This window comes from Corvus moneduloides, chromosome 11, assembly GCF_009650955.1.
Source record: "Corvus moneduloides isolate bCorMon1 chromosome 11, bCorMon1.pri, whole genome shotgun sequence".
NCBI lineage: Eukaryota > Metazoa > Chordata > Aves > Passeriformes > Corvidae > Corvus > Corvus moneduloides.
This window is the reverse complement of record NC_045486.1, coordinates 306,279-320,603: the sequence shown is the minus strand read 5'-3', so window position 1 is coordinate 320,603 and position 14,325 is coordinate 306,279. Positions and strand designations below refer to the sequence as shown.

The 14,325-nt window shown below is 36.5% G+C and overlaps 1 protein-coding gene across 1 annotated transcript in view; it reads right to left on the bottom strand.

Annotated features, from left to right (window-relative positions):
* Positions 1–601: 601 nt before the first annotated feature.
* Positions 602–14,325, bottom strand: part of NR2C2 (nuclear receptor subfamily 2 group C member 2) — a 37,850-nt gene continuing 24,126 nt past the window's right edge. Inside the window, 3 exon segments of the mRNA XM_032120408.1 lie at positions 602–9,025; positions 11,131–11,236; positions 12,773–12,910. Coding sequence (XP_031976299.1) covers positions 8,851–9,025; positions 11,131–11,236; positions 12,773–12,910 — 419 coding nt within the window. The 3' untranslated portion in view covers positions 602–8,850.

The window sequence follows — 14,325 nt, the reverse complement described above, 5'->3', positions numbered from 1 at the left end:
GTGCCAGGGGGGCGGGGCCAGGGGGGCGGGGCCAGGGGGGCGGTGCCGGGGGGGCGGGGCCAGGGGCGGTGCCAGGGGGGCGGTGCCAGGGGGGCGGTGCCAGGGGGGCGGTGCCAGGGGGGCGGTGCCAGGGGGGCGGTGCCAGGGGGGCGGTGCCGGGGGGGCGGGGCCAGGGGCGGTGCCAGGGGGGCGGTGCCAGGGGCGCGGGGCCAGGGGGGCGGTGCCAGGGGGGCGGTGCCAGGGGGGCGGTGCCGGGGGGGCGGGGCCAGGGGGGCGGTGCCAGGGGGGCGGTGCCAGGGGGGCGGGGCCAGGGGCGGAGCACAGCAGCGAGAGGTGCGGGGCTACCCAAAGCTTGTCTATTCAAGATGAATTAAAACCTTAGGAAAAGCCTCCTCTCCTCCTAGAGCAGCTCCTTGGAGTCAGTAAGTTAATGGGATTTCTCTCCTGTACCAGACCCGGTTAAATCTCTCATAAGATAATCACTGTAGTGAAGGCAAAATGCTGTTTCTCCCCTAAAAGATTGTGAATTATAGATTTGCCTTAGACAGCTCCTGTTCAAGAGGAAATTAAATGAACTTCATAATAAAACTCAAGAATGCAGTTATATTTGTAATTCACTTTAATGGTAGAAACCTCATTTAGCTACTAGTATTAACCACAACAATATAATGATACAACAGCATTTAATAAAATGCATGAGCTAAATCATGCACTGCAATACTCTATATACAAACACAACAATGCAAATTCCTCTTTGTGACTGAAGACATTGGATATAAAATTTAGTTTAAAAAAAAGAACATGCTATTATTTTTAAATGCTATCACACACAACAATACTGATTTCACAAAAGAAGCTGTGGGAAATTAACAACTTTTGCAAAGTTTTTAAAACAAACATAAACAATAGTTTTCTAAATTATAATGAACAGAGGCTTCCAGAAAATATCCCAAGGAATTGAAAGTAGATGCTTCCTTTTATAAAAATTTGTTCTTTTAGTAGGAGCTCAGTACTCCCTAGTAGGCCAATACAGATAAAACAACGTGCAGTTTTCAGTTAGGAAACTATGAACACTGGCTTCCAGTGTATTTAAGAGTACAGATTAATTATTAAAAATATTCCAACATATGATATTGATTACATATATGAAAAATTTAACATATACAGTCTGTAAGTGAAATGTTTTCTTCTTAAAGACTATGCTTTTTGTTTGAAATTTATCTAGTCCTACTTTAATCCACAATCATGAAAATACCATAAAATGGACCTGTGTTGTATTATCGCAGAGCCTTTATTGCCACTAAATTTGAGCAAATATTTTGTCCTTCAGAATACAAACAATTCAAATGTGGATATAAAAGAACTTTTGTTTGCTTTTTTTTTTTCTGAATACATAGTTGAATTTTTAAACAGATTCAATCTTGATTAATGCCCCAATTGGCTTCCTAAACTTTAAAACTGTTCCTGCAGAACAATGACGTTAACAGACTTTCAGGTTTCTATTCACCTTTAAAGAGGAAAACAAGCATTCAAACAGCACTAATTGTCCAGGCACCAATGAAGGACCATCTGTCACAGGACTTCCTGACATTAATTGAAATATTTTTCCTGCTGAAAATCGCAGAAGTAAGGTTTGAAATGCTACAGGTTTATTCCTATTTTTGAAATAAAAGCTTACAAATGCTCACTAACCAATATACCAGGAAAGAGAACATTCTCAGCATTTTCCATAGCAAACTTTCCAAACTTTCCTCAGACTTGTGGTTCACTTTAAGCATGCATGAAGTTCACATTAGTTTGATTGCTGTCTTATTATCTGATTAAATATACACAAGTCTTTGCCATGTTGAGTACAAAAGGTGGAAATAAATGCCCAGAAAATTATGCTTCCCCCTTTTAATGACAGAAACAAGACTCACTGAACTACTGCCCTGCATGGTCTGTGAAATGCTTTTTTAAAAACCCACAGTTAACAGATTTACTTTATGGGAGGCTTCCTTTTTATCTTCATCAAAAGGGAAAAAGAACAAGACCTATTTATACTTTGATAATGTAAATGTTTGAGTCCTCATTATGAATAAGAAATTGTCTTACTCCACATCTCATTTCACAACTGTGTGCCCAGGTCCCACATGGACAGTGGGACTGTCATAGGCAGTGCAGAAGCTGCACAGATTCCAGACCCAGGAAAGGACAGAATGTGGAAAGAGACATTAGTCTGACAACTAAATCAAGCAACCAGCTGTGTTCAGTTTAGGCTGGAAAATAAAGAGAACAGCTTCAGAAAGTGAATATACAACTGAAATGCATTGTGAAAATCCTGAAGAAGTCTTGATGCTTGCCAAGAAATAAACTACCTGCAATGTCCCTACTATTTAATTACTGTTGTGCCACAGCTGCTGTTTCACTGAACAGAGCACACAGTCTCTAACTTACAGGTTGGTTTCATGTGATCACTATGACAATATGAATATTGATTTATTAAGCAGCATCCATTACCTCCTACCAATGTTCTGTGTGCTGCAGTTCAGTGATAAGTGGCAATGTGGTTTATTTTCAGTTTGCCACTGATGAAGACTTAAAACCAAAAAATCAGTCTCTTACCAAGCTTCGCAAAAAATACGACTTTACAAATGTATCTCAGGAGGCTGGAAGAGAATGAGTATATAATGAGCAGAGAAGTATTTTCTATGACTATAGTTATTTATTCATTATATGCTCAATTAACTATTGACTGGCAGACTTCTACAGGCCAAATGAGAAAAGGTAAAGAGAATATTGTAAAAGCCAGAAAATTCATGGAATATATTTGACAGTTCTGAACAGAAAATAGTGAATTTGGGTTGGTTTAGAAAATAGGTGCAAAGCTCTGAAATTTGTGAGGATTCACCAAATTAGGAAGCTCTGGATTAGGAAATGAATAAAAAACTTTAGCAGATAGAATTGATGAGTAATGGCTCCATATCTGTACATATATACATACACTACACATTTTCTATACACTGTACAGAATATATTTAGACAGAGAGGTATAAACATATACATTCATACACACATACATACAGCTATGTACATATGCATCAGCTGCTCGAGTGAGTTTTAGAAATGAACATGCAGAAATACACAACGGTGGGAGGCACAACATAGACGTGTACAACTCTATCAAACCCTTTAAAAAGAAAGAAGACAGGCATGAATTTAAGCCATTTTCAAAGCATTCATGTAACTCAAGAGGATTGAACAGGTTTTGGGAATTATGGAACATTACAACAGTATTACCTGTGATGAACTTAGCATGGCTTCACAATAAAAAGCTGAGTAATAAGGTAATTCTGGGCTATGACGTTTCCCAAGTCTAATATATTCAGACTTGGGGAATCTACACTTTACAAAGAATTTAACTTTAACTTGTAACCCCAGTATAAATAATGTTATAATTTTTTTGCACAAATAATTTCCCATATGTTGATAAGACTGACTGCAGCTGAAGTAGGGCTGTAGCATTATCTAACAAGAAGGGTTAGTGGCATCAAACAATAAGCCTGAACTTAATTCAGGAGTATTTACTGTCAAAATGACTCAGCAACTTTAGAATAAAAAGGTGCAAAAAGTAAATGTTTTCATTGTCTCTCCTTTGCCATGCCCTCTTGGTAAATTTTCATATAAAGCTGTTTTCTAAACTAATTTTCTGTCATTCAGTATCTACTAGATGCTGGCAATTTGTCCTTTCTCTGCCCCTCGCTCTCCTCTCTAGGGTGACCATGACCCCTCCTGGATGTTTGGAGGTGTTAGGACTGCAGCTGTTGTGTGCTGCTATCACAGCTGGCCCATGCTTATCACCAGAGCAAACGACTGCTAAAGCTGTTCCGTTGCTGTATGGCCAGTGTGGCAAACCCTGGGACAGGTGGGAAGCTGACTGTGTTTGCCAGCATTTCTGCTTTTCCTCTTACAGACAAGACTAAGTGAAAAACCCCCAGCCTCCCCTGGTTTTGCACTATTAAGTGTAACTGGAGAGGAGGAGAGTGATCTCAAATAGAAAATCAGATTTTTGTTCTTTTCAGGATGGTTATCATCCAGTAGATGTGTGTTGGTACACCTGTGTGTCCGACTGACCTGCCAGTTCTACTGCTCACTCCACCCAATTCAAACAGGGCCCTGACTGGTGCTGAGTGCAGGAAGCTGCTTTGTCACTGCTTGGACAGTATCCTCAGCCCATTAATTTCCAGTCTTGTCTTCCTGGTTAAACTGTATTCCTGATGCCCTTTGCTAGTCATGCTGTTTGGTGCTTTTTTTTAAAAATTGCCTTTTACTAATTAAACAGCAGGTAATCAGGGAAGAATCCTAACTACTGTCTGAACTTTAATGGGCAGGAAAATCTACTAACACCTGCAGTATCCTGAATGAAATGATTCAGGAACCTGTGAGTCCTGTGTACTATACACAACAACAACAAAAAAACCACGCAAATGTTTTACAGTCTCTGTCAAAGGAGAAGCAAGAGTCAGGAAACTGATTTCCCCTGGAAGCGTCAGCCCTGACTTGGTTTCTCTATCACAGCCTCAGAATGTGCCCTTTGCCAAAGGGAGCTGTAATGGCAGTGCAGAGCCAGCTGGATTCTCCATGCAGACCTGGAGCCAGAGCTCCTCACCAGAGGCATTGAGGCTGCCTGGGGGGCCAAGGGCTTCAGAAGATGGTAAAAGGAGACTTGGTAAATGACACCAAGTAATCAGTGGAGAGCAACAATAGTTTCTTGCCCCCGAGTGCTCTGAAAATTAAGCCTTCGTAATAATCTAACATTTTAAGGCAGCTAAAAGAAAGCCTGGTATGACTTCTTAGAAGGATCTCTCCTTGGAGGTAATTTTTTTCCTCTTCTACCAGTTTCATGCCAGAGTAACTCCACAGATACCAAAAAGCATTGCAGCTAATTTATAAACAATGTAAATAGGCAGAGAAAGATTACTTTTGTACGTGGTCTTAGTTCCGACTCTTTAGTCCAATGTAAGTAAATAAAGGGAAGAAAAGTAGTATACCTTCCTCCATTTGTCACAAATGCCATTAAAATCATTATGACAAAGCTAATCCCAAATGCTTTTTATCTACAAGATTCAAATCTAGTTCCTTCGCAAGAGTTGGAAAACAATGAAGCACATGGGCAATGGACATTATTGCCTCATTCTCATTCCCTGCATTGCCTCATTATCACGCCCCATCAGTCTCAGCACAGAATTCTAACATTTGTCTGAATGAATTATGACTAGTATACACATTTGGTCAGGTTCAGATAAATCTAATCAGGTAATTTATTACTGTATTTCTGCCAAGTTAAAATATTTTCATTTCAAGAGCAGCAGGAAAAGGACCTCAAAAATTCTGAAGAGAATTCTGAATTGCACTAACTAGAGCTTCAGTGAGATGAACTTTTCTTAGAATTGGTTTGTGACTGTGATACTTTGACTCCAAGTTCTGTGAACACAAGTTTGGCGTTTAAATTTCACCTTTATGAAAACAAGCCATTTCTGTATTTAATACTCAAGAAATAGTTCTTCAATAATTATTACAATAATAAAAAGCTCTCCTGTCCAATATTCATAAGGAAAAGTTTGCACTTTCAATGGAGAAAAAACCCCAAACTAATTTAACAATAAGGCTAAGATTTAGATTAAGATTAGCCTGTTGCTATCTTCCATCTGCAGGAGGGATGGAACAAACCTCAGGAATTCCAAGAACTATGTCAGTGTTGTAGTATTTTCTGCAGAGATGGTGCAAAACTTGCCTGATTCTGCAGCTGTACTGTGTGCATCACAGGGTCCTACTGCCACGAGAGGGATCTTGACAGGCTGGAGAAACGGGCCAACAGGAACCTCATGAAGTTCAAAGAGGGGAAGCACAAAGTCCTGTCCCTGGGGAGGAAATAGCCCAGGCACCCATATATGTTCAAATTTCTACAATCCAAAATGTTAGTCTTGGAATAGTGTATAGTTAGGAAGACTACTTTTTGTTAATGGTATCAGGACTAAGTAGCTTGGTTCTGACCTCTGCAAGCCAGCAAATCATGCTAATGATGCTACACAAAGAGGGACTTTATAGCTTTTAGGTGGTAATATCCAAATCTTAAGGATGGAACTGCTTAATTTCATCTTTTAAATACATGCACAAGAAATAAAACCTACCTATGGATTGCATGGTTGTAACACAATTTACACAAATGAATATTTTATCCCTAATAAGTTATTTAATAACTATTTGCAGAGGAAGTAACTACCAGGGTTTGATCAAGGATATCATTATGTGGCCTTGCATTTGTGGGGAGTGTAGTTTATTTGTAAACAGAGCTGCATGATATTTATCATTTTGATTTACAAATGCAATGCAAGGCATACATTTTACATTTCATTTCATGTGATCCCTTTGTTCCCAAAAAACTATAATGCCTTTATCTTCTTTCCTGAACTGTTACGATCACAAGTAATAAAAATTACAAACAAATTTTCACACAGAAAATGGGGCCCTTTTACTCGAAAAATTGGAAGTTGAAATGTTTGTCAAGAAAAAGCTAGCTGGTGTGTATTGAGATTTAAAACCAAATATTCCAGTGGCTAGTTTTTGTGCTAAGGAATATTTCATTTGCCATTAAAATGCTTTCTTATCTGCTTAAATGATTTTTATGAAATACTGGAAGCAAATTAAGCTCCATAATCCTTTTGGCAATTAAAAAGTATCACAATAGTTCAATGCATTCTGCTTGTAGAACAATGACATAACCCAATAAAATTTTAAATTTTAACACAAAAGCAGCCACAACTCTTTCCAAGGTAGCTACTGTTTCTGATGTTAATATCACCATTAATTTTTAGGTTGCATACCCTTAACATAGGGACTGTGTAGCAGAAGTGCTGATACAAACCCACAGCAGTTACACTACAATCAAATGGTCGGCATTAAAATCTGAAGTCCAGCTGACTTCACATGTAGAGAGCAGACTTCCCATAACATGAGCAATATGACAATTTCATTTGCTATAGCAAAAGCTGAGAGAGATAAAAGTGCAATATTACAAATCTCTGCATGTATACTGGACTCTCTAATATCCTTCTGAGAAAAAAAGATTCTGAATGTGCTAAAAATGGTAACCGTAGAAGACTTTTAATGCATCCAGAAGCTAAAATTAAATAGTCTTTTGTGTCACAGTAAGTTCTACAAATGTCAGCCTCCTAACAAGCATGACATATACAAGGTCTTTTTGTTACTTTAGAAGCCTCATCTAGAGCTCCTTAAGGTCTTTTGGCTACAAATCAGACTTTGAAAAGTCACAAACACCAACCTAGTAGGTGTTTCTAAATAAATATCAGTAACAGAAGAAAAACCAAAGTGCTGAACTTCTCATTAGATTTTTGTCACATAAAACTACAAAAGTAGGAATGCCTCTAACACACAAATAATTAAAATAATTAATGCATCTAATGAGCCAGGAACAGATGAAGGTATTAATTGCTATGACTTAAAAAAAAATTCTTTGATTTTAAAACACTTAACAGCCATAATAATAAGTTATACTAAAACAAAACCTATGGTAGCAGCTAATGGCCAATACTAGCAAACATGTTGATGGCTCATCGCTGGAGACAATTAAAAAGTAGTTCATTTTGTATCTCCATGGTGTATCAGTCATCAACTGCAATTGTACATGAGTGAGAGTAAATCCTAACTATATTTTGGTTTCAAACTAAGTGACAGGAAAGTTGAGAACACTGCAAAACTGGGAGTGCTCAGTGAGGGAAGGAGGGAGGGAGAAATACAGTGAGAGAGCTTTGTAATAAACTCTTGCTACAGCCAGAGGTTCTATACTTCTGTATTTCAGGTCTTAAATTGTACCTGTGGCTTGATCATAAGGGTGTTCAGAGTATAGAGAGGAGGAGTAAATTTGGAGCATACAAAGAGCATACTCAAATAGCATCACACGGCTCTATTTGAAAATTACTGCTCTTCCAGTTAGTGACTGATTTTCCCCAAAGTCAAAAGGCTTCATCTTAGAATAATATTTGTCATGATTGTGTTTGTCTGAATAGACACTTGGAGGAACCTGAATATTTAATCATTATTGTGACAAACACTTTTTTCCTCTAGTGTGGGGAATTCCTGTAGCACATAATAGTCACTATGACTGCACTGTACTGTGTATTACAACTGCACTAATTTAACAGATATAGTTTCATATAATGTGGATATCTGATTTAAGAATCCATATTAATATTTCATGCATAATGTAACAGCAAGTGACTTCTTGTAGATTAAATGATTGTCTCCTTTAGCATTCTACATTTTTACAAAAATCATTTACTAACGTTTTGACTAAGGACATATGCAGTTTTTTTCATTTTTCATACTCATAAGCAGGATGTTGATAATGCTGTTGCTCTGACAAGAAGTGATTACAAAGTGCTAGTATTATACCTTGGCATGTGCTAGACATTAGTTCCAAGGATATTTTTAAATATATACATACTGTTCTTTTTACTTTTAAAGTAATTTTATTACTACCTGATATTATAAAACTCTTTTTAACCACTGATAATTTTTAAATACAAAGCATGTGAAAAGTATGTTCAGTCATCTATAGCCTTTTAAATGAAAGGCATCAAAAATATTCCTTGTGGCAGAAAAAGTCCTATAGCAGGTCTTTTAATAGCTGCTTTAAATTTTGTCAACATCAGAAAAAGACAAGGAGAAATCTGTCAGGAAACTGATAACAAGTTGGAATTATCTGCACATACCGAAACACAACTCTTTTAACTTTGTAGTTATATGGTTTTTGTGAAAATTACTTCAATCCCTCAAATTGCATTGTTCCCACTATGCAGACGTGCCAGTTATTTGACCATTATATTCTGCTGTTTCCATTTTGAGAATGTAGGGGATTATGCTGTCAATGGGAACATTTCCAATAAGACCCGTGAAAAACAGTTCCTCGGTGATGCTAGAGCTCATCAGCCTAAGTGCTGGCAGGCGAACTAGGATCCGGGCTAGCCTGAAAAAGAAGTTTGGTGGATTATAAATACATGTAAGACCCATTTAAGATACTTCATGGCTAAAGAGCTGGATCTGCCTTTATTATTACCATAATTCATGAATAGGAGTAAAGAGGCAATTCAAGCTAATTGGCTACCAAAAAAAGAATCAATACTGTTCTATCCTGCAAGTGAAATGAAAAGCCAAGTAGCTTTCCAATGAAAGGGACATATTAATGCCCTTTGTAGACAGACCATGTATGTACAAACACAAAATTCTCTTGGCCTGCTTTTGAAATTCCCTCTGGACAAACAATGCTGAGACTAATAATACCCATACTGATTAGTGCGAACATTTGCACAATTTTAAGAGTACAATGCTTAATTAAAATTTCAGCCATAAACAGCACAGTCCTCAGTTGCCTAGCAACTTCATGCTAAATGAGATAGCGGGAAGGGGGCTGGATGTATATAAACAGAAAAAAAGAGAATCTAATGAGAGATGGAATTTGGGGGAATGTATTGTTGAGCATAAATATTGCCAAATGCTCTGGTGTTTTATTTACCAGGATGTTAACATATATCCAATATAATGAAGTGATTGTATTGAAATGCTGGACTTCCCATGCACGTGAAATTTAGGACAGTGATGAAAGCATTTTGCTGTCATTCATATGGCAGATGCACATCACAAATGCCAAACCAAATAAATTTTCTGAACCAGAACCATGTAATAGCAAACCTCAGGCAGCACTGACCACAGGTGCTCTGGAAAATGCTTGAATATTTATGGAGAAAATATCTAAGGTCCATTCTGCTAATATACCGTATGTTGAAAACTTTAGGGCAAAAAGATTCAAGCTATGCTGTTGTTTTTGTGAAAATTGTAATACTTCTCTCCTGTCTCAATTTGTACCAGCACTCAGTTGCTCAGAAACAATCCAATTTGTTCTCTAAACTTGTCTATGGGTGAGCATGGAGATACAGACACTATTAGTTAAAATACAGGACACTGCTTGGGGAATGTAACTCTGATTTTCTTCCCTGAGACACTATTATGAGAAGTATATATAAGTAGATGGAACAAATTTTATATTTAGTTGTATGGTAGATACTCAGAAGGACTCAACTGTACATGGAAGAATGTGGGATTTGAGGATATTTCTGAGGCAGAGAATCCTAGTTTCACTGCACCACAGTGTTAACTCTGTAAGATCAGTGCAGAAAACAGAGATGGGAGAAGCTCTCCTTTTCAGACAGATTTTTTTCTTCTTTTATTTTTAGTTACCCCACCGTCAGACAGTGCTTAAGTGTATGGGATTGCTTCTTTACATGAGGATACCTTTCACAGTAAAAAAGAACATGTTCTAGTATATCTTGCTAAACAGAGGTGAGAATTTCACTGACAGTGGAGAAAATCATTGTGTTGATGAATTTTGAGTTTTGACAGACTTAGAAAATACGGTAATTGTTTCTAGCATGTAACAAACAGAATAGTTGAGAGGTGAAAAAATCAAGCCAGATAATTTCAGAGAAGTCCTTGGAAATTTAAAAAAAAAAAAAAAAAAAAGCCAAAGGAGAAAGTAAGTGGGATGTGGGAATTTCTTATAAACGGAAGTTTGAGAGATGGTTACTGTTTTCTGTTATATGTAATCCTGCTTTTTTCAAGGGCGATAACTGACAGTTTTAACATTTTTCTGCATATGTAACTTGAAAAACATTTCAAGGATAATAATCACCTTTTAGTTGGTAAAGAGGCTTTAAAATAATAACTTGAAAAAAGCAGCAGTGTGAATTAGAGTCAGCTGAAGCAGTTACTCCCCAAACTTCTAAAAAAAGTCTGTTTACTTTTCTAAACATGACTATGAAAGTCTCAAAAAAACCCCTCAAAAACCAAGAAAGTACTAATAAATTTAATTTACATGGAGGAAGCTAGACAGCTATTCTTGTTTCTACATATCTTTAAACAAACCTGCTTGCTTATATGAATTAGGTTCTAGTTCTTTCTCATCAACAGTCAAAAAAACCCCAAACCCCAGACGTCAAAAACATCAATGATGTTATTTTTGTACTTTTGTTAGCTACAGCCCACAACATTACTTTGGGTACTATAGACAATAAATACCTATAAGTATCTTCTGGATAGGTTTTTTGTACATAGTCCTGCAATTCCATCTGTGCCTTCTCCTGGAATTTTTCTATTTGAGTTGAACTGGTCAGACCAGGGTGATCTAAAGAAACAAAACATTTCTGTATGTCGATTGTTTCCCTATACATTGTGAAATAAATCTATTTGTAAGACTCTCACATTTAATTTCAATGAAATATTTCTCTGGTATTGTGATGTTTAACATGCTAGCTGTATAAAGGAAACCACTCAGGTGAACATTTACCTCCTGGCTTCAGAAACAGCTTGTTCACTTTCCTCTCTATAGTTGTGTGTATCCATAAGAAAGTGGTCAAAGATTAAGCCTGTACACATGTACCAGGCAATGACACTGAGTTTGTTTTTAACTTTGCTTGTTTAAATGTAAATATGTTCGCCTCTGGGATTTGTTCTAACTAGGCAGGCTAAGCAGTAGCTAGGGTTACTTACTTGATAGATCGATATCTTAATCTTCCCAAGTCTGTCTCATGTTTAATTCCAGCTGGCTCAGCTCCTCAGCCAGCCACATGATCACAGCAAAACAAAAGCAAACCCACAAAATACCACCTATCTTACGATGCCAAAATATCTTCAGTGTTGTGTCCAAAATGCTTGTCCCTTGAAACAGGACAGAGCTACCTTGAGTTTGGATAGTTTCTTGCTTTTCCAACTTGAACAAAACCCCTAATAAATCTAACTCTAATGGAACAATCTACAAAAAAAATTCCAAAATAACAGTTCAGGACGCCAGAATCTTCTGCTTAAGGTTTATTACAAAGAGAAAAATAATATCAATGCAAAAAAAAAAAAAACAAACCCAAGCAAACACACCTGTAACAACATACCCTTTTACTTTGTATTTTGTAAATACCTTTGAATTAAAATAAATAATATGCATTTCTGAGCAAAACTTTCCCTTTTCCTCATCCTGTCAGCAGTTTTAGATTAACCTTTGTATGTCCTAGAAACATTTACCACCTTAGCTGAAGAGACTGCCACTTCCAATTTCTTTAATGTCCTTACCTAATCATTTCAGAAAAGCTCAAGTGTCTTCTTTGAGTAAATTCTTGTATTTCACAAACACTTGACTATGTTTTAGTTGTCTGCTATAATTTCTTTTGGTAACAAATGGAAGACAGACTGTTTACATTCAGTTTTTGAGATTTTGTGGGAGTTTCATATAAAATAGGTATTTCTGCTCATATTTCACCTATTCCTCTTATTAGTATATTAAGAATACTGAAATTGAAGCAAATTTCTTTTTGTCACTCTGAGAATGCATTTCTTCTAATCCTCCTCACCATTTACCCCACTAATATTGCTAGTACACATTCCAGATAATTTATTACTCATAGATTCTCAGCTGAAGGTAACTTGAGAATCTAATCTTCTAAGGTGGATGTACAGGAAACATGTATATACTGGAGTTGTAAGTAACATGGATATGTTGCTCTGAAGTTATTTTAAAACACATATTGTGATAATCATTATGAAACAATCATTTAATCTGCAACTTAACAGATGAGTCTCATCTCAAGACATTAGTCTGATTAAAAAAATGCTAAAAAATTGACATATTAATGCTTATTATTTAAAAAGATACAGTTACTAAATTCCTTACCAGGGCTAAAAAGGACTATAGCTTTAAGGTATGCATATTCATATCCATCAATATCAAGCTTGGCCATGCTGTTACAGAACTCCTGAAGTTTCCAGATGTGTTCCATGACTTGCTTTATTCTGTCTCCAGAAAGTTTATCTACAAAAAGATATTGCTTACTATTTCATCTGAGCTCAAGCATTTCTAATATATTAACAAATAAAGTTTTATAAACCAAGTCAAGTGATATTTTCAAGTCTTTTGCTGTCTTAAAACCACTTAACATGTAGGGATGGCCTGAATTATTATGAAAGTGAAGATTTATAAAGTTAAGTCAGACCCAGGGCTAGCAAACAGAGTGTTAACTCTTCTGTGTAATTTTGCCAGCACGGCATAATCTGCCACACCAAACTTTTTCCAGTGATATACTGCTCTGAGCAGAGACTCTCAAATTATGGTGGATTATTCTACAAATGGCTATAGTGATTCTGGGAATGAACAGAAGCACAAAGCAAATGCTAACATGCAACCCTAATTTTAAATTCAAACATTATTGAATTAGCTTTTCCAAAAGTGAATGCAAGAACAGTAATAGCAGTGCTACTTTCTCCTCTATCTGTACTTTTAGGAGTGAACTTTTCATTAGCTATGGTAAATAGTCTTTGTCCCGTCTGACAGGGTAAGTTCAGTGAAATACACATACATAGATTCTTCTAACATTTGAAAGATCACATTCCTTATACTGGATTCATAAACTACCTTAAAATTTCAATTTAAAAATATGTTTTATTTATAGATATGTTACAAGTGAGTGGTATTAGCTGCTAAACTAAGAAGGGATAGATTTCTGTTCTGGTAAATAGAAATCCTTGTAATGGACTGTATATCTACAAACTAGTCAAGGAATAAAAATATTAGAGAATACATTAAGACAAATCTTTGAATATATAATTACTTTTATCAAACTTCAGAAGTGAGTCAGTTCACAAGAGATAAAGCCTTTCCTTGAAAAACATATTAGAATAATTTTTATTCCAGTCATAGTCTCCAATGCTAGTATTTCATATCATTTTAACTTGAATTTTATTTCTGTCTATACACCTAATAGTGCATAGGATTGCTTAGACCCCATGTGCCTCAAACTGAATCTTTGACATAGTTTATTACTCTTTTATTTATTTTCTGAAACTGCAATAAGAATACTGAATGAATGGAAGAACCATTTTTTGCAGTCTTGAAATAAGAATGAAAGCATAATCTACATTTCTTAAATCATTAATTGTTATACAAATTTTTAATTACTCAAGATGGATGAAGATAGACATAATGTAATGTTTTTATTGCTGTATTAAGTAGGAAAGTATGGTCTAGAAGAACTCAGGAGAGCAAACTTGAATTCCAGAGTTTCTAAGCAGCCTCATCACTAATATGTTCCTAGATAAAGTTCTGAAATTTCTTCACTTTGTTTTGAATTTTAAAAGTATAATAAACAATACAACAGGATAACTTTGCAGAATAGATAAATAACACCAACGATCCTCTTTTCTTGGCTGGTCTCAGCTAATGCAGCATGA